The 24,606-nt window shown below is 42.2% G+C and overlaps 2 protein-coding genes across 12 annotated transcripts in view; one reads left to right on the top strand and one right to left on the bottom strand.

Moving 5' to 3' along the window:
* LOC118095005 (UDP-glucuronosyltransferase 2A2) overlaps window positions 1–4,637 on the top strand; it is a 31,861-nt gene extending 27,224 nt beyond the window's left edge. For all 6 annotated transcript variants that reach the window (XM_035135845.2, XM_035135846.2, XM_035135848.2 and 3 more), the window contains exon 6: window positions 819–4,637. In XM_035135845.2, the coding sequence (XP_034991736.2) occupies window positions 819–1,098 (280 nt within the window). In that variant the 3' untranslated portion in view covers window positions 1,099–4,637. The remainder of the gene's footprint in view (window positions 1–818) is intronic.
* YTHDC1 (YTH N6-methyladenosine RNA binding protein C1) lies at window positions 3,073–24,606 on the bottom strand. Of its 6 annotated transcripts, none has more exons than XM_035135399.2 (17): window positions 24,333–24,606; window positions 18,619–18,720; window positions 17,510–17,841; window positions 17,014–17,398; window positions 14,487–14,576; window positions 13,959–14,012; window positions 13,246–13,340; window positions 12,592–12,700; window positions 12,388–12,505; window positions 10,891–10,975; window positions 9,839–10,005; window positions 7,392–7,474; window positions 6,751–6,787; window positions 6,628–6,667; window positions 6,476–6,538; window positions 4,944–5,078; window positions 3,073–4,072 (listed from the first exon to the last, which is right to left on the bottom strand). In XM_035135399.2, exons 1-17 carry the CDS (start codon window positions 24,358–24,360, stop codon window positions 3,854–3,856), a joined length of 2,142 nt encoding a protein of 713 aa, XP_034991290.1. In that variant the 5' UTR covers window positions 24,361–24,606; the 3' UTR covers window positions 3,073–3,853. The 6 variants fall into 6 exon arrangements, with proteins under 6 accessions (XP_034991290.1, XP_034991296.1, XP_034991291.1 ...); XM_035135405.2 differs by having other exon boundaries at window positions 6,628–6,703; window positions 17,017–17,398; XM_035135400.2 differs by having other exon boundaries at window positions 17,017–17,398.

Raw genomic sequence — 24,606 nt, 5'->3', positions numbered from 1 at the left:
CATGCCTAGAACAAGATAGGTACTTCAGCAATAGGTTTCAGAAGAGAAAAATGTAGCCGAGACATCATTAGTGCATATTATTAATATTCTATAGCCAAACCTATTCCCACCTGACCCCATTTCTGCTGTGGTCTTCTTCTTGCCACAATTCCAAGTGTTTGCTTCTACCACCTTGGACACATTTTCTCTTGCCAAAACCACATTTGAATCTAGCACCTTCTGACTTTTGTCCTACTACAGAACTCAAAGGCTTTTGCCCCCCAAACACCTCTTGCCCTTAATCTGAGGTGCAGACGACCCCGAAAGGCAAGTAGTGTATCTTGTTTTCTTCTATTCAGCCCCCGTATATGGTTATGGAGCCAAAAGTAACACTGCGGCAGTAGTTAATCTCTTCAGTCTGTGTTTAGGGAAGCTTTTAATGTTTGATTTCTCTATTTTAATGTTTTGTTGGAAGCCGCCCAGAGTGGCTGGGGGAACCCGGCCAGATGGGCGGGGTATAAATAATAAATTATTATTATTATTTTTCACGTGCCAGTCAACCACTCATTCAGATTTTTGCAACAAATGACACTACCAGTCTACAAAATGCACATGGCATGTTTCTGGAACATTCACAAGGCCACTTGCCTAAGAAAACCAGAAGATGTTATAGGCAAATCAGAACGTTTTCCCTTAATTTCCTTGTGCTACTTGCCATAATACATTAGTTAGACTTGTTTTTAAATCCTGGGAGCAATTAAAGACTGCAGTCCTTTTGAGTTCTGGCTCTATACTAATTTGTTCTTATTTCTCTATCTTCTCTCTACCCAATCCTCTAGATATAAGGAAAATGCAATGAGACTGTCACGGATACACCACGACCAACCGATAAAGCCACTGGACCGGGCTGTCTTTTGGATTGAGTTTGTCATGCGCCACAAAGGTGCCAAGCACTTGAGAGCAGCTGCCCATCACTTGACCTGGTACCAATATCACTCCCTGGATGTCATTGCCTTCTTGATCAGTTGCATGGCAGTTTTCATATTCATTGCTGTTAAATGCTGCTCATATTTTTGTCGGAAATGTGGCAGGATTATTAGGAAAACAAAAACAGAGTAGCTTTCTCCTGGGACTCGGTCATCATTCTGTGGCTTGCATTATTCAGTATACACATGCTTATACCCCCCCCCTTTATGAAAACTGCATTTAAAACTTCTAAATTTTTTGCCACACCTTTCAACTCAAATGGATGTACAAGCAAGCCGATCTTAACTGTGCTCCATTCAGCACCTGAGTGAGTATTGTATGTATCAATGATGGTTCGCACTTCGAGATCGCTCGTTTTTGTTTTGAACTGAGATTATTCTGTAAACTCCACAACTGGCAATGTAGCACAGAACCTTTTTTATTTGGAGGCAGTGACACTCTCTAGGAATCTCTCAAAATATACATATTAAGTGTTGCTAAAGTGGGAAATTACATAAACAACGTGGTCCTTTTCAAGACTGAGAACGATGTTTATTTCTGAAAGCCAGCAGTTAAGGCTTCCTGTGGACATCTGTCACTTGCTGCTGGAGTACAGCACATGCACAATCGATACGATCTGACACTAGCCATGCCTGAATCTGCTTGGAATCAATGGAATTAAAATGCAAAATTTAAAGTCCCACATGCTGGATAATCCACACCAAAGCCATTCCAATGACGACACAGTGATCCAGGGAAAAAATGTGTAATTCCACATCTGCTGAAATTATTAATATTGCAATTCTTAAGAATTATGATTCCCCCCCCCCCCATTGTGACAGAGCTGCATGCATACCTCAATTCAGGAATGGAATAAATGATATTGGTGTAGAATTCAGTTTCCTCAGTATCACAGGGATTGTGTGTGTGTGTGTGAACTTTAAAGCAACTTTCGCTTTTATGTCAGCAACAGTATGCTTGGGAATGTCTAGTACAACCTCAGAAGATTTGCAATGCTTGCAGTTCAGGTTTGGGTGCCCGACTACCCCGCCTGACCCTCACCATGACTAGCAAAATAGGAACGAGGCTGCCAAAGGGGGGATGTACATATAATTCAGCTTTTCATGGCACAGAATTCCATCACACCACCTTTGTCACTACCACTATATCATCCTAGCTTTTGTTTTGCATAAACAGGAGAGCTCTCTGTCCCAGCCACCATCTCACTGTGATGCTGCCACTCTGCCCAAACTTAAACCCAAACCCTGCTCTGATCACAGTGGACTTCTTATTCCTCAGGAGGTTGTTTACCTCTGAAACCATGCCCCTGTCCAGCTTTTGCATTATGAACACACTAGTCTCATTCAGCCCGTTAAGAAAACGGGCGCTAGAGGTGCGACGGGGACACGGCCTTCCCTCCCTTTCTGCGCTCGGTGGCGGGGCGCGCCAGAAACGCAATTAAACAAAGTGCTCTCCCATCGTGTCCCGCGGCCGAGCGCAGAGAGGGAGGGAAGGCCGCAGCCCCGCCGCTCCTCCCACAGGCCAGGTAGGGTTGTCAGGAGGAGGCGGTGGCAGACCAAGATGGCGGCATCTTGGTCTGCCGCCGCAGGGGAACAGGAGGCAGAGGGTTGAGGGGGGCAGAGAGCGCGCACGGTTGTACGTCCCGCCTCTTCGTCCAGTCCCTGTGTCCGTGGGGCACATGCGCATTAGCGCAGACACAGGGACTGGACGCAGAGACACAGGGACTTTATTATATAGGATTTCTTAGTGACGCATAACACCTCGCTCACCCCCCCCAAAAAAATCTCTTCTTCCACAATGAATTTTATCCATTTTCCTAGTCAATGGGTCTCAAGCTTTCTACTTTCCAGGAACTCTTCTGTCACCGATTTGTCCATCACAGAAACATAGTATATTGAAGATGCTCAGGGAGTGCAAATTCAGTCCATGTGAGGCACTGTGTCAGGTCAGGGGAGGGAGAGATGGGGCTTTTTGCCACACCAGTAATAGGTAAGGGATCTATTGAGCCAGAAGTGACCTTTTTAGATTGAGGCTTTTTTGCTCCCCCGCCCTTCAAAAACAAAACAAAACAACAACTCATCAGAAGCACGCACATCCATGAAAGTTGACTGTTACCAATTTATTATATAAAAAAATGGTAGCAATGTAGAATACAGCAAGATTTTGTGCTCTCTCTCTCACACACACACACATGGTGGACATTCCAAACAATATGGACATTTTTGGGGGGGAGGGGGTGTAATATGGAGGTGGGAGAGGCGAACAAACAATAGCATTAACCAAAATGCCAGCAGAACACAGGAAAGCTGTTTAAAAGGTTAAAAATTAGATATCAATATTGTCATCTTAATATTGCTTTCATTATTGAACAAGCTTGACTCTTACAGAGGTGGTTTTTTTATTTTAAAAAAGGAACAACCAGAAAAACCAAGACGTGGCTGTTTCAACACGGACATACAGCCAAACCATCACACCCAGTATTTGCATACTTGATAGCAGCATTTCCCCCCCACAGAATCATGTAAAAAAACTACATGGAAGGAAACAAAAGCAAAAATATTATGGCAGTTGTCAACTGGTATTCAAACAAACAGATGATTAAATTACAGTTAAGATAAACACATAGGGATCGTTAATCTACCTTCTTTAAACTTTTTCAAAACCGCTCAAATGAAAGTCACCAACTCAAGGGTCAAGTTTGCACGTTTTTTGTTTAGCCGATGGGCATTTTCCAGTTCACAGCTTACTGCATGCTTAGAACAAAGAGGGTCAATTATAAATCCTTCTACACAATAAAGTAGGTAGACAGAGGAAAATAGAAGTTTACTACCTGTAAACACACAAATATACAAGCCTTTGCTTTAAGTGACTGCAGTTCCGCAATGCATTATCTTCTGTATCTTCCTCTTTCTCCTCTGTCTCTGTCCCGATCGCATATCCTCTCCCTCTCCCTCTCCCTGCCCCGATCCCGATCTCTGTCCCTTCTGGTATCCCGGGGTCGATCCCGCTCACGATCCCGCTCTCGTTCTCGGGGTCTGCTTCTTCGGCCGCTGACAACTGCTTGTGTCCGGCGTAGAAAGTCATCTACCCTCATGTCATAATCATGCTATAGGAGACAGAAATGCATTTATAGATCACCTAATTTTAAAAAGCTGCAAAGCACAGGGAAGGCTGCTGGTCACGATAGCTTCATGCTGCCTCCAGATCGGGGGTGGCATGCCTCTTGAATGCCAGTCACTAGGTAATGCTGCAGGAGAGGTTATTGCCCTCAAATGCCGCTTAAGGGCTTCTCATGGGCATCTGGCTGGCCACTGTGATAAGCAGGATGCTGGCCTAGACAGACCTTTGGACTGACCCACCAGGCCCCGGAGGCCTCAACCCACCAACATTCATTATGCTAATCTTTAAAATAAGGATCAAAACAAATCCCGAATGAAAAACAGGCTTTGCGTTCAAATGCAGTGGTACTTCGGTTCTCAAATGTAATCCGTTATGGAAGACCGTTCGAGTTCCGAAACGTTTGTCAACGGAGACGTTTGAGAACCGAGGTACCGCTGTATCATGCACCTGGAGCGTAGTTTTCTGAAACCGAAAACTCAAACCACATACAATACTTCTTGCAAATCTTCCAAGTCTTCAACAACTGAGACTCTCAAGGTTCAAACTAACTTGGGAGCATATGCAAAAATATGCAAAGGGGTCAGTAATGGGCATGTGCAAAAGCAACAACTTTGCAAAACAACAACATAGGCTTTGCTCTCCAGTCTCTTGTGCTCGTGTGCCTGCATTCTAATATTTATTTTGGCACAAGTGGCAGCTTTAAAACCTGCTCTTTGAAGGCTGGGACAGAACACGCACCGAATGTTTCGATGAACGTAGAGGCCTGACACTGAAGACTGTATAAAGGTCTCTCGACAGCGTTAAGATCTGCCCATGATACTTAACTGGCATGGTTCAGCCCTTCTGGGCATACTTACCACCCGCTTATCCCTGTATCGTGCATCGTGTGGAATGGGATGGTGCCCTGAGTAAGGAGGGTGAGCTTGTGGTGGAGGAGCATGGTGCTGGTAATAAGGATGGTGGGGAGGTTGTTCCATACCCGGGTAAGGAGGCTAAAAAGAAAATGGTGTTATTCGCTCAAATTTCTCCTCCTTAGAACACAATCGGCATCAATGAACACTCAAATGCAACTGTAATAAGAAAGTGCTTCCATGATTCAGTGGCACTTTCGAGTGTGCAGTGTTAAATACAGTGATTAAAAACTAGCCCAAACTGTACACTTAACCCCACATTTCCACAACCAGACACAGGAGGCTGCAGCGACTGAACAGTGTCGTTTGTATAGGTAGAAACATACTACGTGCATGATTCTCCATGTGGAAGGGGCGCCCGTACCTTGTGCAGAATTAAACTGGCAGTGGGGATATTCACCATGCCACTGTGGGCCATGTTCTGCAAGGTAAAATAAAAAGGCTTCCAGAATGTTAGGGAGGATGAATGGGGTGAGGATTATCGCAATTCCCAAAACATGCTCTCAATGTTACAGTCAAAATCAATATGCATACATTTGCTTTGAACTGATTGCAGAAGCAGGTGGGAGGCCGGAGCCAAAAAAGATATTGTAGTTTCACACAAGTGTCTTGATACCAAACCCACCCAGAACATAGAAATTCAATGTCATTACATAGATCAGTAGTTTACAAACTCCCCTGCCATTGACCACTTGAAAACCGCTGAGGGTTTTGGTGACCAATTAACTCTCTTTCTGCCTGCTGTTGCCACTGTAACCCTGTGCTAGACGTTGTATGGTTGTGCTGTCTTCCATCTCCAACCACAAATCCAGACACACTGCAACAGTTTGGGAACTTCTGAGATTGAATGGTTCATTTACCTGGATACTATCTAAGTGTACTTTACAAGCGGGGCCTGCTGTGGTATATCTTCCTTCCTTAAAAAAATCTTGCCTGTCCTGGGTTCCACGCACCCCAGTCTGCATTCTAAGTGCAGCTTCCCCTGAATCTGAGGTGCAGATTCAGTTGTCCTTTTGAGGAGGTCAGCTACTGGGTACCCCAAGTCCTCTTTTAGCCTCCTCCTTTGGTTTGTCCTCCCCACTCCCCCAAATTGTACTTCAATAGGATCAGGCTTGTAGATCTCCCTCTTTTTTCCTGTGGCCTTGTTTCGCTACAACTCTGGTAGTCCCCTGACACCATTCTGCTCTTTTCCACCAGTGCTTCTTTTACACGTAAGCAAATCTTTGATGCATGGATTTAAGAGCACGACTCTACGCTTGTATCCTGGCTTGCAGGGTTTACTATTAGAGTTTACAGTTAGACACCATGAGAACAGAATGCTGGACTAGATGGGGTTTGGTCTGATTCAGCAGGAATCGCTTGTCATTTTTAGATCCCTAAGGAAGTTCATAAAAAATAAATAAATCATCATCATTACTCTAAGGAATGCATTCAATCAAATGCATGGTCAAAAGTAAAGTGCGTTTAAAAATACAAACCATTCCTTGCCAGGGTGGTGGCGGGCCCATGCTGTGGAATTCTCTCACATAATCATTGTAGGACTGGAAAATAAACACATACAGGGAATGTCATAAACCCAGGCAGCATGAAAGCACCTACAACTACAGCACATGAAAAGGCATACACTTACCCCATTTAAAAAGACATCTCTCCGGACTCCTGAAAATCGTCTGTTGGGAATGAGATTTGTGAATTTAAACACAGTGCTAAGGTACCACAACATAAAATAAACAAATACTAAAGCACCTCTTACCTGTCTGCATCTTGGTATCTGGGATCCTTTATATAGCCTGTTTAAAATCAAGCAGCATTATATATCATATTTACCGCTATAGCAATATATAAACAGAAATTAGCATCTTTCCCACAAGCATGCACCTGCCTTGGCAAAGAGAACAAGGAAAGGTAATTCTGCTGTTCCCAATGGTGGCTTCAACAATTTGTGTAAGTAGCTTTAAAATGTATCGAGTTTTTCTTTATAGCAGAATAGAGCAGACTCCAGTAATTATATAGCTATTGGATAAAGAATGTTAAATCTGGTCATTTTAGCTTGATGCCAAGATTTAATCTACACAATAACAAAAGTACAATGTCGTCTATTTTGAGGATATTAAAACATACCTACATATTCACTCATATAATAGAAGTAACGACATTTATAACGTTTTTGTCTCTGCTCTAAGCTAGGTCTCCCTACCATGTTCCAAGAAGGGCACCATGATCCCACACATTCCGTTAAGCCTTCCTATTCAAAATGAGCTTTAACTAGAGCCCTGAAGGCCCTTATGCATCCTCAAAGCTTTATTTCAACCTTCACATTCCACACAAATTCAAGATTGTTAATACACAAATCTGTACGTTTGTGCAAAAGTATTTGCATAACGAGATATTAACCTTGTCTTTGGTGAAACTCAGGGGGATAATCAATCCTTGGTTTCTTTCTGCTGTTATGAATATCATAATCCTCTGGTCGACGCCTACATAAATTAGACAATAATTAAACAATTGTTTGGAGCAACCTTAAAGTAAATACCTTCAGTAACCCAGGAGGACTTTCTGGGAGGTTTTTGAAGTCCCAGGCAGCTGTGTGAACCCTACCAAATTCAACACTCCATCCTTTTGTTGATGTAAATATGCTTAACTGGCATTTAATGGTTGCAAAGAACCTGAACTCCTTGAGCCAGCCGTACCTCTTAATTCCAACGTATTTCTTCAGAAGTTTCACTGAGCTCTTTAGGGCTTACACCTCATTACGCACAGAACTGTAGCCATAAACCTAATTTAACCCTACTTGTAACTTGTGCAATTGCTATATTGATGCTCGCCCTACAAGCACAGAGCCACACAATTTGGATGCATCCTACAGACATGTTCCAAACCTCTAAATCAGGCATCCCCAAACTTTGGCCCTCCAGATGTTTTGGACTACAATTCTCATCATCCCTGACCACTGGTCCTGTTAGCTAGGGATCATGGGAGTTGTAGGCCAAAACATCTGGAGGGCCGCAGTTTGGGGATGGCTGCTCTAAATACTCTGCCTCACTTGGACTGATATCATTCGGACCCATCTCTCTTCCCTCCCCCCCCCCCCCCCGCTTTACATACAAAGATTACTAGCCAGGGAGGATCTATACAATATGGCCTATTCCTATGTTCTTGAGATTAGAGCTAAGAGAATTTTCAAAATTCATATTACTAGCTGAAATGGTTGTGCTTTCCGAAGAAGGTATTTTCCAGCTGCCAGCCTGGGTTACTCCTTTTCTCACCACCAGCAAGGTCACCGAATGCCCCCCACCCCTTCAAATACACCATCAAAAGGTGAAACAATTATACAGGCAATTACTCCTCCCTCCTCCCCAGCTACCATTAAAGTATATTGCATTACCATTTTAAAAGCAAGTATCACAATATTTCTGAGCAAACAAAGCAACTGTATGTACAGCAGAAATAGATTTAGAAAATAAGAGCTGGTGTAAAGAATAAACATACCGCTTTCTTGTAGTTTGAGTGTGCACTTACGACCGGTATAATATATGATAGTAACAGTTCATATAGTAGTCCAACTACTGACTTTAAGCTGAAAGCCACATACATAAATGGAGGCCCTGGCAGGCTTGAGAAGGTGTGGTGGTGTTATAATGTATAGTTTGCAGTCCATTGCAAAACCTTCACTCGTAAATACTTTATTGCACTGGAAACCTCTTAGGCTTAACTTCAAAAGCCATCGCTGCTCAGTCCTCTTATGCCCAAAGAAAGGGGGATGCTGCCAGGATTCCTCCTACCTACAGGTTACGGTGTCCTTTTTTTTTTTTTAAAGAGCAAGGATATGGGGACTCGCTGGATATCTGTTACCTACCACAGGATGTTTCCACAAACAGGAAACTGTAACCAAAAACGGTTTCAGCCCAAACTACACAGTCTTTAGCGGAAAGGCTTTAGATTTATCAGAAAGCAAAGTGGCTACACAGGGGGTCAGGGAAACGTGATGGATAGAAGGGCTTATATCAGTCCTTTGCAAAGACTTCTCCAATTCTGTAACAAGATATACCCCTTTTCTGGGGAATGTTGGCAAGTTCATAGAGCAGTGATCAATAATCGTGGCGATCCTCTAAAACCACTTTTAAGTCCACAGGTGCTGCCAACATCTGGAAAGGTTGTGTATACAGACACAGCAACAGCCATTCTTTTTGGTTTGTTGCCGGGTCTCCAAGGCCACTTCCTCCCCCTTTGGAGAGAACCTACGGCTTCCAGAAGCTCAGCAAGATGTGAGAGAATATTTGGTAATGGGCTTAACCACAGCACGGTGATACAATTTGAGACAGTCCCAAACACGCTCTTCTTGAACAGCAAAATAATATAAATATTCTATCCTCAAAATGAGGCGGTCATCTTCTGCAAAATTATAAGTGATCCTGATAAAAGTCCCATATTTTGACAAGGCTTATCCAGAGATATACCTGAAAGAAAAGGCTTTTACAAGATATTAACACATTTTTGAACACACAGACTTGCTCTTCCTCCACCTAGCCTGCTCAAGATAAATCCGCTTACCTACACGAACAGATTATCTGCATTATCTGACCAAAGATCTAGTCTAAGCTAGGTTTACAAGAACGTGTTTTCTGCATAGGCAAAAGGTCCCCGTTTTCCTCTTGAAAGTGACAAACTGGGGGAGGGGGGACAGTGTGAAATCCTCAATGAAGCCACAAACCCGTCCATGCAGCTTGATGTGAGGATTTTCTCTCTTCTTGATTGCAGGGAAAGCTTTTTGATGAATCACATTCCTCCATCACGTAATTCTGACACATGTGCCTATTATCAGTCCAAAGAACGTTTCTAACCTTCCCACATCTCGGAGTGGCTCTCGGCGGGATGGCCGTCCTCTTGACCGGGGCTGAGAATGCATTCTTCTCTTGTGTCGCATTTTATGAATGACTTGATACAAGTCAATACTTTCATCAGGAGGGAATAGGAGACAAAGCTGGGTTCCGCATTCAAGCTCAATTTCCTGGAACAGTTAAATGCTTGTTTTACAAGATGAACTCTCAATGAATCCAAATTTTCCAAAGACAGCTTCTGCAGCCAACCAGATGGACACAACGAAGTATAACGCTTAATGGCACATGTTTTTGCTGATTTCTACGAGAAAGTTATACTAGAAACAGCTATAAATACCAGTAGATGGATTTCTAGAAAAATGTTACAGCGTAGGTAAGAAAGATTTGTATCACATACCTTGTACAACCAACATGGGTAGCCCAGAATCATGGATCAAAACCTCACCGGCACAAATAGATTAGGTAAATATGTTTTTATGGAATTTTAGGACATATGTTGCCTATGAAGCAACAAAGAGTGCCTATCTTTATTTTGTTAGCTATCAAAAATTATATTTGCAGCATGCCAAACAGTGTTACAGCTATCTTTTTAAAAAGCACACTGAGATTGCAAAATACCCATGCAAGGTGAAGGAAGTCATAAGTTTATGTGGGCCGTTCCCCCCCCCCAAATACCTTACCTCCCAGTTAGTACAGAAGAACAAGCCCATATTTCTCCCTCACAATGAACCCATTTCACTAGAGACTTTAGAATGTTGGGAGTCACAATTCATCTAGATTCAAGGCTGCTTTGGGCAGAAAGCAGCCTAACAGAAGCTTTAATAAAGAATGGATTACACTTCAAGATTCTTCAAAAGAAGATCTTTTGTTGTGACTTTTTTCTAAGAGGTTACTATTTATCATTGGCCTAGGATCTCTTTGTGCTTGGATTAATGGTGGCTGTCTTTCAAATGTGGACAACTATCAAATAAAATAAAGTAAGAACAAATGCATTCCAAAATTTAAACTACTGGCCTTAAGATACTGAAGAGGAATAATTAACACAAATGACAAACCTGTCCATCACGTCCAATCTTTACTGGCTTATGCTCATTCCAAGGATTGGTCAGGTGAGCAGATTTCGTGAATGGCAACTCACGCCTAAATGTATAAGTGACATGTAATACATTTTGTGTATTTGGCATTTAAATTAAATCTCATACAAGGATGCTTTTACGGGCTATAATTTGAACATCAAAAAAGAAAGAAAAGAAAACCAGGAAGATAAGCATTCTGAACTGGCGGATATAAATATTATCAAAGTGCAGCTTGGAAGACCAATTGAGTTAGGTTTGTAATGCTCACCTTAGTATGAAGCAAGCATGACAATCCTACAAGTTCTCTATGGCCAGAAGGAAACTTAAGCCATGCCTTTGCATCCCACCCACCCACCCACCCTGTTTTGACATTCTGGCAGCATTCTTAACACCTAACATGCTGCTATTACTTTCTAGGAAGTAAACAAACTATTAAAAAATGTAGACTTCCAGCACTACTGGAAAAAATGTGGACTTCCAGTACAGTAGTAATCCTGGGAAAATGTCCAAAAGGATTAAGTTATCCTCACAGATTGGGAAACTCTCTCTCTCTCTTGATTTAAAATTATGACTTGGGGAAACTCACCTATCACTATTCTGAACATTTCAGGTAAGTGATGACAAAAAACCAAGCTTGACATTCATAACTCAATATAGAATATGTGTTTCATGAGAAGTTTGATTATTTTCAATGACAAGAGAAAACCAATGCAAAAACATTGAAAAAGCTAGACTTCAATGACAGGGTTGGGGGTGTGAAGAATGCATCTTTTGCAGCTCAATCTCTGGCTTCCCAGCTTCATAGACTACTAGTCTGAAAGTCAGTATCTCGAAAGTCAATTTCTGACGACCTCCTACTGCAGCAGAAAGAGATTCCCTATTCCCATCCTATATTTCAATGTCTCAGAGTCCATGCACTATTTTAGAGGCAGCTATCACGAGCCTTACATAATCAGTTGGGGGAGCACAGAATGCCAAAAATGGCAGGTCTGTGCATGTGTGTTCTCTCTTTCTTTCTCTCGCTCTCTCACACAAACACTTGCAAGACCATAGGACTGGATTTAAGGCATTAATTTGCCACCTATGAAGATGATGGTTGGTAACAAAATCTCTGAAGCATGGCAAAAATAAAAGACAAAAGATATATACCCTATTCATGGTAGAGCAAAAATAATCCTTCCACTAAGATCAAAGTCATTTAGAGTTGGAAGGGACTGTGAGGATAATCTAGTCCAATGCTCTGCAATGCAGGAATCTTTTGCTGAACATGGGGATCAAACCCACGACCCTGAGATGAAGTCTCATGCTCTACCAACTGAGCTATCTGTGAACTATCTCCAGACAATGCAAATGGGTGGTAACCTATTGCTCCAGCAAATGAATCATGTCTATTTTGAGGATACACTTTGTGAGCCAACTCAGAATATCTAAAAGAAAACATTCCCAACCAGAATTTTCACATTTTAACCCTTTTACCTGCATATCCAATCTATCTTAAATACACCTCCCAGCATTTTTGCACTCATTCCTGCAGGTAGCACCCAGTGTATGGGAGATCCCCCATGGTGGGATTCAGAAGCCAGCCTTGCAAATCCTGCAAGAATCAGAACACTGCAATGAGACGACATAACCCAAACAACTTTGGGTTAATGTTGAGTGCAGGCATTCCCTCTGATTTACCTTGGAATTTCCCACTCTCTCTCACAGAAAATATCAAGATAACACTCCTTGCTTGTCTGAAGGCAGCATTGAGCTTCTTCTCATTGACTGGGAGGGTTGACCAGACACCCTGCAGAGATATGAACAGACACGTAATTTATAAAACCAAAAACTGTTCAATGGATGCAGCAGGGACACCCTGCATTTAGCTCAGTGCTAGAACACATGCTTGACATGCACCAGGTCCCAAGTTCAATCCTTGTTATCTCCAGTTAAAAGATGTGACAGCTGAGAAAGATCTCTAACTCAGGTATTATAGAGGTACTACCACTACAGGACAAGCGAGTATGACTGATACATCAAAAGCTTGGGGAGGACAAGGGAAATCATAATCCATTAAGTTCAAAGCATTATGGAAAGCATTAAACAGTAAAAACAAAGCATTAAACCAGAATTTGTTGTTCCCCTTTCTTTCTGCAAGGCTCTCAGCAGATTCAAAGTAACAGAGATACAGCTGGTGAGATGCTAACTAATTCTATTTCTTTGTGACAGGGTTGAGGTAAGAGACCCAATTAAAGGCTTGATAATTAAAAGAACAATTTCCCCTCTTCCGTATTCTGCAATCAGAGCCTTATCTTCATAATGAAAGTAGTCTGTAAGTGCAATGCGGCATACCTTAGCTTTGGCAAGTGAGACGTTTTCATGGTTGTTACTTTTGATAAGAAAAAATCTTGCATCTTGGAGAATGTATTTAAGTTTGCTAGTTTGGTCTGGGGGTGGAAACAAAGCAAAATGTAATATTATTGGCATTTCCCTCTGCACCTCTTAAGTAAAAACACAACACATATTTATAGTCCCTTTTATATTGTGGTACAACTATTCTTCACTTCAGAGGGGCTTAAACTGGTCTCCTGCACAAATTCCATTTTAATATATTGAAGCTATGTGACCAAATTTTGAGGAATTGTGCTGCAAGTCAGTAGCTGAATGCCACATATTTCAGACTTGAAATCTGTGTCATACCATGCAATGCTAAGCGTAGAAAGCAAAATAAGCTATTTCAAGTAAAAAGCCAATGCAACATCAGTAATGTTCCGATATGTTCGCTTCCTTGTTATTGGAGTAAAATACATTCTTGAATGAAGAACCTATGAAAATTTATCCTTCAAACAGCACCATTTCATTACTTCTTTGCTTGCCAATTCAGCAACAATATTTGCCATTATGAAGATGCATGCAAGAAGTAATTTGAGAGGTGATACAATTTGCTCTCTTGAGTTAGTTTCACTATACATCGGAACATTACCACATTTGATGTATGTTAACAAAGACTGACACAACAGCTTGCAATGGGAGCATGCATTAAAAAATTCGAATTTAAATTATACCTTTTTGGACAGCACGAACGGAAGATGATAATTTCTCATGCTTCTTTTCTGAACCTGTGTTTAGCCAAAGTACATTTGTTCAGATTGAGCCTTAATAGAGATACGATATAAATTCTACAGCCTTTTCACATACTATTTTCATTCATGACAAATTATTCCTCCTGACGCGCACCCACACACACACAAAGAATGCTGCTCAATGTGCACGAGGGTTTGTTTTGGATTTTTGGGTTGTTTCATTTTGTTTGTTTGTTTTTGGTGGACCAGTTTTCTCTTCAGAAAACTAGTCAATGAATCATCATCTTCCAAGTTTTAAAAAGTGAAAATTCCACTTAAGCAACAAAATAGCATTAACATAACAAGAAAACCTACTTCCCCAAATTATTCACACAGAACATGCCAAAATACCAATTTTCACTATTTAGCTACATGCCCAATAGGTTTCTATGGCCCACTATTTATTTTGGAAAATGCAGTTCAAGGGTTTTGCTACAGATCATTTCAGTAAGATAAGCAATAACATAATACCTGCATATGACTCTGATGCAGAGCTTCCACTTCTATCAAAAACAATCGGAGAGATGCCTCTAGCTCTTTTTCTCGCCTTCTTTTTCTCATCTAAGACCATCAAACAAGCAACAGCAGTACTTTTAAGGCCGACACCAAAAACTTTATCAGGAATGATTGCAAGAAGGTTAACACAGTTTACATTAGCTAAATGCATATTTGGCTCTCAACATTCAGAACTATCATCTCATTAGCCCTTCATTCTTTAGTCAGGATCCAAAGATCCATGGAATTGTATTGCAGAGCTCAAAGGAGCTTTAAAACTTTTTTTATTCCACATTATATGGAAAAATGCCTTTGAAACACACAGAAATTTCAAAAGCAGTTTCTGATACGGTATGGTGTGCGCACGTGTGTGAGGTCTACACAAAGTCAAGAAATCAACTGGTATAGATCAAGCCTCTTGTTGGAGCTCCAGCATGCCCCTGGACCACAACGTTTGTGCACATTATTAGAAATACAGCAAACACATCCCCCTAAAGCCTGATTTATACATTGCCAGGTATGTATGCTTGCCTCTTCTGCACACCATGGATTACAACCTACTTCTGGTTAAGACTCACTTAAGGAGTCTGTGCCAGACTCCCAATGAGGTGCAATGCTGATTGGGGTGTTTGCCATGTTATTCAAATGATCTAGCCATGTGGCACGACAACCCCATCACATTGACAACACGACTCCAAAGCTTCTGAAATGGAACTGTCCCTGTCACGAGACTTGGGACAGGAGGGACACCAAAATAAAAAACGAGGAAGGCGGAGTAGGGAGGGACACCACTTAAATAAAATGTGAACGATAATAAATTAATAGAACGTTAAGTATTTGGCTAGATGTTTGAAATTCAGCTAAACCTCAGCTGCTTTGCTCTGATTTGTTTCTTTCCAGGGGGGGGGGGTTAAACCAGAATTTGCCAACTAGCTTTATATACTGCTGGAAACACTAATGTTTCTTCAGTTATAATCTGCTCCTCTTTTTTTTAAAAAAAAGTTTTTTAAAGTAAATTCTTTCACCACAGAAATACACCCAGACCAGCCTTTCTCAACTTTGGGTTCCTGGATGTTGTTAATAATAATAATAATAATAATAATAATAATAATAATAATAATAATAATTTATTTATACCCTGCCCATCTGGCTGGGTTTCCCCAGCCACTCTGGGCGGCTTCCAACAGAAAAATAAAATACAATCTATTAAACATTAAAAGCCTCCCTAAACAGGGCTGCCTTCAGAAATCTTCTAAAAATCTGGTACCATAGTTGTTTTTCTCTTTGACATCTGATGGGAGGGCGTTCCACAGGGCGGGCGCCACTACCGAAAAGGCCCTCTGCCTGGTTCCCTGCAACTTGGCTTCTCACAACGAGGGACCCGCCAGAAGGCCCACGGTGCTGGACCTCAGTGTCCGGGCAGAATGATGGGGGTCGCTCCTTCAGGACCGAGGCCGTTTAGGGCTTTAAAGGTCAACACCAACACTTTGAATTGTGCTCGGAAACGTACTGGGAGCCAATGTAGGTCTTTCAAGACCGGTGTTATGTGGTCTCGCCGGCCGCTCCCAGTCACCAGTCTAGATTCTAAACCATTCTGGATTAGTTGTAGTTTCCGGGTCACCTTCAAAGGTAGCCCCACGTAGAGCGCACTGCAGTAGTCCAAGCGAGAGATAACTAGAGCATGCACCACTCTGGCGAGACAGTCCACGGGCAGGTAGGGACTCAGCCTGCGTACCAGATGGAGCTGATAAGACAGCTGCCCTGGACACAGAATTGACCTGCACCTCCATGGACAGCTGTGAGTCCAAAATGACTCCCAGGCTGCGCACCTGGTCCTTCAGGGGCACAGTTACCCCATTCAGGACCAGGGAGTCCTCCACACCTGCCCGCCTCCTGTCCCTCACAAACAGTACTTCTGTCTTGTCAGGATTCAACCTCAATGTTGTTGGATTACCACACCCATCATCCCTTGCTGGCTATGGATGAGGAGAGTCGTAGTCCAACAACATCTAGGGAACAAAGATTGAGAAAGGCTAACCTAGACCGGTATTACATGTTGAAACCTAAGTAGAACCTGTGTGTCACACTGGCTTGAAGATCTTTCTTCATCCCCCTGAAAGAGGCCCCTAAAAGAATGTAACGTAAAGTACACTGCCAGAATACTCATCTTATGTTTCCACTTACATTCCTCACAGCCTCTGGCCAAGAGACCAGCACTATGAAGGAAGCTGCTTAGTGAGACACTAATGAGCCACAGAGCATAGGAAGAGCCCTGCAGGATTAGACCAAGGACCCATCTAGTCCAGCACTGTTCTCAGTGGCCAACCAGATGCCCCTTGGAAAGCCCTTCGGACAAAAATGAACACTTTGTTGCTGTGCTATCTGTACTGGTGGTGCTCTTCCGACACCAGGAAATCACACCAGAGCAAATGATCTGTGGTACGATTTAAGAAATAAGAAAGTGAATATGACAAGACCCAGAGCAGAAAGAAATGATACCAGCTACCTGATATATCCGAGCCCGAACCAGATCTGACGGACCCATCAGTAAAGGATGCAGATTCAGATTCAGAATCGCTAGCTTCGCTTCGTGTGTCATAATCATTTCCCTCCTTCTGATCCCTTTCATCTTGATCATAATCCTCTTCGTCATCATCTCCCTCTTCTTCCACTTCTTCCTCTTCCTCCCCGTCATCATCTTCCTCCTCTTCTTCTTCTTCCTCCATCCCCTCCTCCTCCTCTTCCTCCTCCTCATTCTCTGTGTTTCCCGGGTCAGAGGATCCGCTACTGCCTGTTTCATGATCCGACCCGTACTCTTCGGAGTTCCCCTCTTCTTTTGAGGAGTGACTGGACCTGCTTGGCTGTCTGTCCACCTCGTGCCTTAGCCTCTGTTTAAATGAGAATAAAACAAACGCCTTACATGTCAGGATGCACAGAGAGCTCGGAGCAAGCACCATAAAGAAGTGGTGCATTTAATGACTGCAAAAGCCGCTGCTTACCCCAGAGGTATCTGGAGTGGAAGACTTTGCCCTTCTGTCAGCATCTCTTTTCCTCATGCATGCCTTCTCAGCGTGCCCTTTGTAGGTGTCTCTTGAGCTGCTGCTTGTCATACGCATCTTTCTGTCACCTTCTGGACGCTTGCTCCTATCCGACCTTTGATACTCCTCAGTCTTATATTCCAATACTGGCTTTCCTTTTGTGCTCACTATTCGCTTGTTATTGCTAACGGATGAGCTTGGAGGTTTGGGTAACAACTGCCTTGAGGAATGCACAGAAGGCTTCTGCTTTTTGCTCTCAGCTGACTCCATCCTGTCACTTTTCCTTTTGGATCCTGAAATGTTTTTTTTTTAAGAAAAGCACCAACAAATTTTGAAATCAGCATTTCAGTTACTTGATAGCTTTAGCAGCATTTTGTTTATGTTATCTTTAGCATGAGACAAAGCACATAAAGCTATTAGGTTTAAAACAGGGGTGTTGTGTTAACTAAACTGCCTCCTTGGAAATCCTAGTATCTCTCACTATTTAAAGATGAGAAAACTGATGACCAATGGCTGGAATGACTTAAAAGACCAAAACACAACTTAGGAGAGCCCTTCCAAACCCTAGTGTAGTATCATTATGAGTGTTACTGGACTCATAGCTCCCTATGTATTTCTATAGCCAAAGAGCCAAGATTACATGCTTGAGGAAGGAAGACTATTTCAACTTGTTAATATTTTATAAGCAAGGACAGTACTTGCTTTTTAGGAAACTGTACTGTTTTGTATGGCATGCCACATTCCACAAAGGATCTTAAAGCCTTTAAAAACATTCCGATATGAAGGCTACAACCAAGGTATCAGCACAGAAAGATCTTTGCACATATGTGACATGTCAATATTTTACTTTAATAGCTCACATTGTCTTTGAAAAAAATCAAATGTGGCAGGGAGATAAGGATATTTCAAAAGGAATTTGTAAATGCAGAGCAAATAACTATTAGGAAAAAGAGGGGCTGCCCAGTGGGCATGCACAAGTATCTGTGCAGCCTGGCAGCAGCCCTCAACCTTATTGGCTGATCTTGCTGTCCACCTTTTCAAAAGGGCACCCAACTAGTAAAGTAGCATACCCTTTTTCTCACTTTTATCTTGCTCACTGTCAGGGTTATACAGTTCATCATCATGATCAGGTGCATCAGTCAATATATCATCCAGAACATTCAGTTCGCCATCTGTAAACAAAACACATGGTTAAGAAATGGCATTCAGAAGAGCTGCACTGTTTGCTTTAATGGTATTAGAATAATGGAATTAGAACCACAAAATTCTAGAGTTGGAAGGGACTACAAGGATCATCTAGTCTAACCCACTGCAATGCTCTTACCAAATGAGCTGTTAAAATGGTTTAGTGATACTAAAATCCAATACCCACCCATTTTCTTTCAGCACTCACATCTGCCCACCCATTTCAAGCTTTTCTAGAATTAAGAGTGAAAACTGAATAGCAAGGCAGTTTTTCACAAAACTAATTTGGATAACTGCCAATCAAAACTGTTTAAATTGGAGGGAAGCAAGACATGGATGAACTCCCTACTACAGGTATAACCAAATTCACTAACAAACCTCTCATCTATCTTTCAGTTGCTTTAATCTCTAAACTACGTAAGGGATAATTGACCTGGTAAATCTCATAAGCTTGCTTTAGACCAGGGGTCGGCAACCTAAGGCCCATGGGCCACTAGCGGACCAGGGGGGTTGTTTCACTGGCCCGAGCCGCGCTGCCCGCTTGGCGAGTCCCTGCACCTGCGCTAAACCGGCATAGCGCGACATGGGGACTCGCTTCTGCAACGCTGGAAATTGCGTCTGCACAGACACCGGAAATCCGGTCCACGAAAGGATCTCCGCTGGAGTGAACCAGCCCAGGCGAGGTAAACCTTGCCGACCCCTGCTTTAGACCTTAATTGAGACATTAATTAGATTAATATGTTAACTGCAACTTTTATTCATCCCAGTCAGTTGAGATTTATTCCTGACCACAGACTGGGCCATAATTAGACAAACATGGACGATCAAAGAAGGGATTGATAGAGGCTAGGATGAGTTTGCATTGATTTTACTCTCATGATATTTCATAAGTAAGGAACAGCCTCCTCAAAAAAAAAAAAAAGATGCTTCACAGGTTTGCGGAGCCAATCATCCTAGAGCTGTATATTAAAGAGCTAGATTTTATATCACTAGTCATTCACTAGTAGAAAAAGTAATAATATTTTGGGGAAATCTTATAGGGATGCCCCATACTTCTTGTAGTATTGCAGCCAAGTGTAATTAAAGGCTTCTAAAGATATGGACTAGGATCATAGCTGTCAACTTTCCCCCTTTTTTAAGGGAAATTCCCTTATTCCGAATAGGATTCCTCACGAGAAAAGGGAAAAGTTGACAGCTATGACTAGGATCCCAACAACTGGTGCACAGAGATTTTTTTTGCTTTTCCATTTTTATAATTATAATCATATTAATTATTTTATTTATACACCACCCATCTGGCTGGGTTTCCCCAGCCACTCTGGGCGGCTTGCAGCATATCTAAAAATAAAATAAAAAACATAATCAGACCTCTTCTGTCATATCAAACTTCCTTCAATGTTGAAAGTGGTTTGGCATGCAACAGGAGGGACTGCAATTCCTGAAATTTCCATTTCAGGCAATCATTTTACTTCTATCTCCTTGAGAAGTTTTGATTGGTTTTAACAAATCATGTGTAGACTAGTACAAAACCATTACTAACTACAGACAAACATTATCAAATTTAATTATCTATAATCAAATTCAAGGAGCTTTCAAAAGATTCAACTTCAGTTAATGTGGTGTACAAAACTCCATTAAAAATGGAGCTGCCTTGGAAAATCAGTTACATTTCTCTTTTTTATTTGGTCTGGCTTCTCTGGACTCTGGTTTTCAAGAGCTTCTCAATTATTTCTCAATGATACAGGTATACAGACTAAAACCTAATCCAGAGAATATTCAACTAATGGCAACTGTTGGGGGTGGGGTATGGCTGGGAACTCAATCCAATGGTCTCTTGAAACTCAGATCTATTTGGGGGGGAGTATTTTCAAATAATTTCAAATAATTCATTGCCTTGAGGCATTCCTCAACAATCTTAAATTTGGACCTAACTTAACACCACTCCTATTTTAATGTACTTCACAGGAATTTGTTTTTGATGGTGTACTTCACAGGAATTTGTTTTTGATGGTGACTTTGGAAAGTTCAGCTAGTGCCAGAGTCCTGTAGCCCTCTGGATATGAGACATCAGGAGCAAATTGCACTTGTCTTCCATTATCTGCACTTGCCCTATCTTGACTTCTGCGCAAAACACCCCTTAAGTGTTTGAGTCCTGAATGACCAGAGCTCCATTTATCTCCTGCCACCGCTGTGTTTCATTAACAATGCATGCCATCTACACATTTGACATAGGACTGCAAGGAAGCGCAGTCTCTTATTGGAAGACTGCCCAAGTCCAAGAATCTTTTGGAGGTGACTTTGTTAATTAAACCACCAAATATCTTGCACTATACAGCTCTAGTTTTTGTGTTTGTAAACTTTCTTCTTCTTCTTCTTAAAATACCCTAATGCTTTTAGGGTGACAGGGCATCCTAAACAATTTTTCTGAGCACCGGTTCTGTTCTAAAAAATCTGTAGCAGTTTATCTTAAACAAGCAACTGTTATCTACTAGAGCAATTGCCAATCAAATTAATTACTGCATACAATACCCTAACCTATATTTTGGAAAAGGTCCTAAGTAGGATGGCTTATGACCTTTCCTTGTCATGCTTACAGGAGTCTCTTAGATACAACTGTAAAGACATAAAAACAGAGCTATGGAGATGGGGTAGACCTCAAATAAAGGCCAACATAATTTTTTGGAGGAATGTCCATGATATTTACTACTCCTCTAAATACATAGTGCCCTAGTATGTAGCTGGTAGATACTATCCCTCAGTTTGCTTCATACTCATCAATATATTTCTACATAAACCAGACCATGCAAGATAAAATTCCCTTCAGCACACACAATGCAGAACTGCTGCAGTCACTGCTCTGCAGTCATATTGCTCCTATTACCGGTAGTTGCAAAAAGCAAGTTTTTCATACAAGATTTCTAAAGCTAATCTATTTAGGAAACAAGTATGTACATCAACAATACATAAATATGCCAGTGGTCAAGCTGCATATTAAACATGGTCATGAGAATGTAATAACAGGCTGGATCAGGTAAATGTCCCACCTAGCCCAGCATAGCTCAGTCAGTAGAGCAAGAGATTCTCAGGGTTGTGGGTTGAAGCCACGCATTGGGCAACAGATTCCTGCATTGCAGTGGGTTGGACTAAATGACCCTTGTGGTCCCTTCCAACTCTATGATTCTATGAAAATCTCATTATCACAGTGTTTGAAGAAACGACCATACGAAGCCCATAAGCAGAACTCGAGCACAACAGCACTCTCACTTGTTATTCCCAGGAACTGGCATTCAGAGGCACAAAACCTCCAAAAATGGATGTAGAACATAGCCTTATCCTCTATTAATTTGTCTAATCCTCTTTTAAAACCACCCAAGTATTAGTTCAGCCTTCTTCTAAGGTAAGCCTGCTTCACCATATTATTGTCTACCCTGTCTTCTATATTTGTAAGCAGCTCAATGGTACCTAGATTTACTAAGAAGTCCTGTCAGACTTTACATCATTTAAATCAAATCTTGTATGTTTCAAATTGCAGCCTTCACCTCTAACCTCAGATACCTTCTTGCTCGTCACATCTCGTTGACTATTTTATCTTATTCTGTAATGCAGTATGAATAAATGCTGAATAGCACAGTAACATAAACCTAATCTCTTACACAGGCAAACAAAAAGCTTCAAGCACTGCAGAGGTGTACTTCATCCCATGACCTGGGAATAACACAGATCAGCTGTTTTATTGTTTTGCTTTTACACCAACTAGAAGGGAAACACACAAATCTAGGCAGCATCAGCTGAATCAGTGGAGGGGGTCACTAGTATAATATCCCTGCCTAAGAGCTGTGTGTGTGTGTGTGTATATATATATATATATATATATATATATATATATATATATATATATATATGAAAAAAACAGAAAGCTAGTTTAACATAGCAGCCATAGAAGATTATATGTCCATAGAAGTATAGATTTGGAAGAGACCATAAGGGCCATCCAGTCCAACCCCCTGCCAAGCAGGAAACACTATCAAAGCATTCTTGGCATATGGCCGTCAAGCCTCTGCTTAAAGACCTCCAAAGAAGGAGACTCCACCACACTCCTTGGCAACAAATTCCACTGCTGAAGTTCTTCCTAATGTTTAGGTGGAATCTTCTTTCTTGTAGTTTGAATCCATTGCCAAGTGTGTGAACTTTATAATATAGCAAATATACTCTTGGCTCAAACATAAGGACAACAAAGAACCTACTGGCTGGTCTTAGGTACACTACTATCCTCTCATCCTCAGAATCTCATCTGCATTAGGAAAATGGAAGTGGTCCATATTACAGGGCAGTTATAAGTCTTACTGAGATGTTATTTGAACACAGCAGCATTTTAACTTTAATGTCCAGGATCACTAGCTAATATTCACAGAATGTGAGCAATCAGCCAAAACTCACTAGGAGCCTGTTTTAAAAACAGGTTGATTTTTTAAAAAAGATCATTATTTTAAAGCACAAACAGCCTGCGGACATTTTTTTACCTGAAACCAATGGCTAGACTGTACCATTGTTTAGGATGTTTGGCTGCAAGGGTTTGTTGCTGTTATCGACATCAATTCTGGGGTATTTTATTTTTAGATATTAATATGAGTTACGCAGAATCATATGCTTTATCTATTTTAACCAATTTTAAAAGGAAAGCTTAAAATGTTTCCTACTTGAGACCAATGGCTGGACTGCACCAATGGGCTGGGGCATTTTTGTTGCTGTAACCATCCAACTGCTTGATCTCAACCCCAAATGCACCCTCCTCCATTGTCTTCTGTGACAGACAGATGCCAACAACGACTGTTATAACTTCCCCCCATCTTTCTTTCTTTTTTAGATCTTGTTACGAATGTGGCAACTGTTCCAATCCAGTTGTGTGCGCAAAACTTTTCATCTTGTAAGCTGCCTCCAGACTATAGAAAGGCTGTGTGTGTGTGTGTGTGTGTTATTGGGTTGTTTTCATTTTTATTACATATAACATGGTTTTATATTTTGAATTTGTTCTGTAAACCGGTACATAAATCCAGTAAATAAATAAAACAAAATACCGCCATAATGACGGTGGTGAGCAACATTTCATTTTGACCCCCTTAAAGCGCTATCCCCCACCCTATGCCCCCCCCCGCTTCCCAAAGCTTGATAACGAATAACATTGCCTTTCCATCCAGATAAACGCCAGCCCCTAACCTATGCCCCCCTTTCCCCAACGTAACCCCCGACGGCTGAAAAGAAATATTTCAAGACCTATTAAATGGCCATCTCTTACCTTATTAACCCCCCACGCCACTTTCCCAAATGTGACCGCCCCCAGGCTGAAGGCGAGTAACATTTCATTTCAATGCAATTAAACCGCCGCCCCTGCCCACTTTTCTGGGGGGGGGGGAGAGGCAGTATTAAGTCTTCCAAAGGCCCCTCGCCCTCCTTCGTTAAGCCCCTCAGGTCTTTTCCCCTCCCCACATCCCCTACGCCTTCGCCGCCCCCTCCCGTCGCAGGCCCGCTCCCCCCCCCAGCCCCGGTTGCCATGGCAGCGAGCGGCCTAGGGAGCGAGGGGAAGGGAAAAACCCGGCGGTACCTTTCTCCTCCCGGCCCTCAGCCGCCATCGTCCCCCCCGGCGGAGGAAGAAGGAGAAGAAGCGGCGGCGGCGGCGGCCTTATCTGGAGACGAAGGAGTGGCGGCGGCGGCGGCGGCGGCGGCGGCGGGAGACGAGGAGGGAGCGGCGCAGCCGAAGGAAGCGAAGAAGGCAACGGGGAGGGGGATGGAGCCCCTTCAGGAGCAGCTCCCGGACGCCGAGCAAAATGGAGGATCTTCCCCCCCTCGCGGCCCCGCCTCCTCCTCCTCCTCCCCCC

Source organism: Zootoca vivipara, chromosome 13, assembly GCF_963506605.1.
Source record: "Zootoca vivipara chromosome 13, rZooViv1.1, whole genome shotgun sequence".
NCBI lineage: Eukaryota > Metazoa > Chordata > Lepidosauria > Squamata > Lacertidae > Zootoca > Zootoca vivipara.
This window is presented reverse-complemented; position numbering and strand designations above follow the sequence as displayed.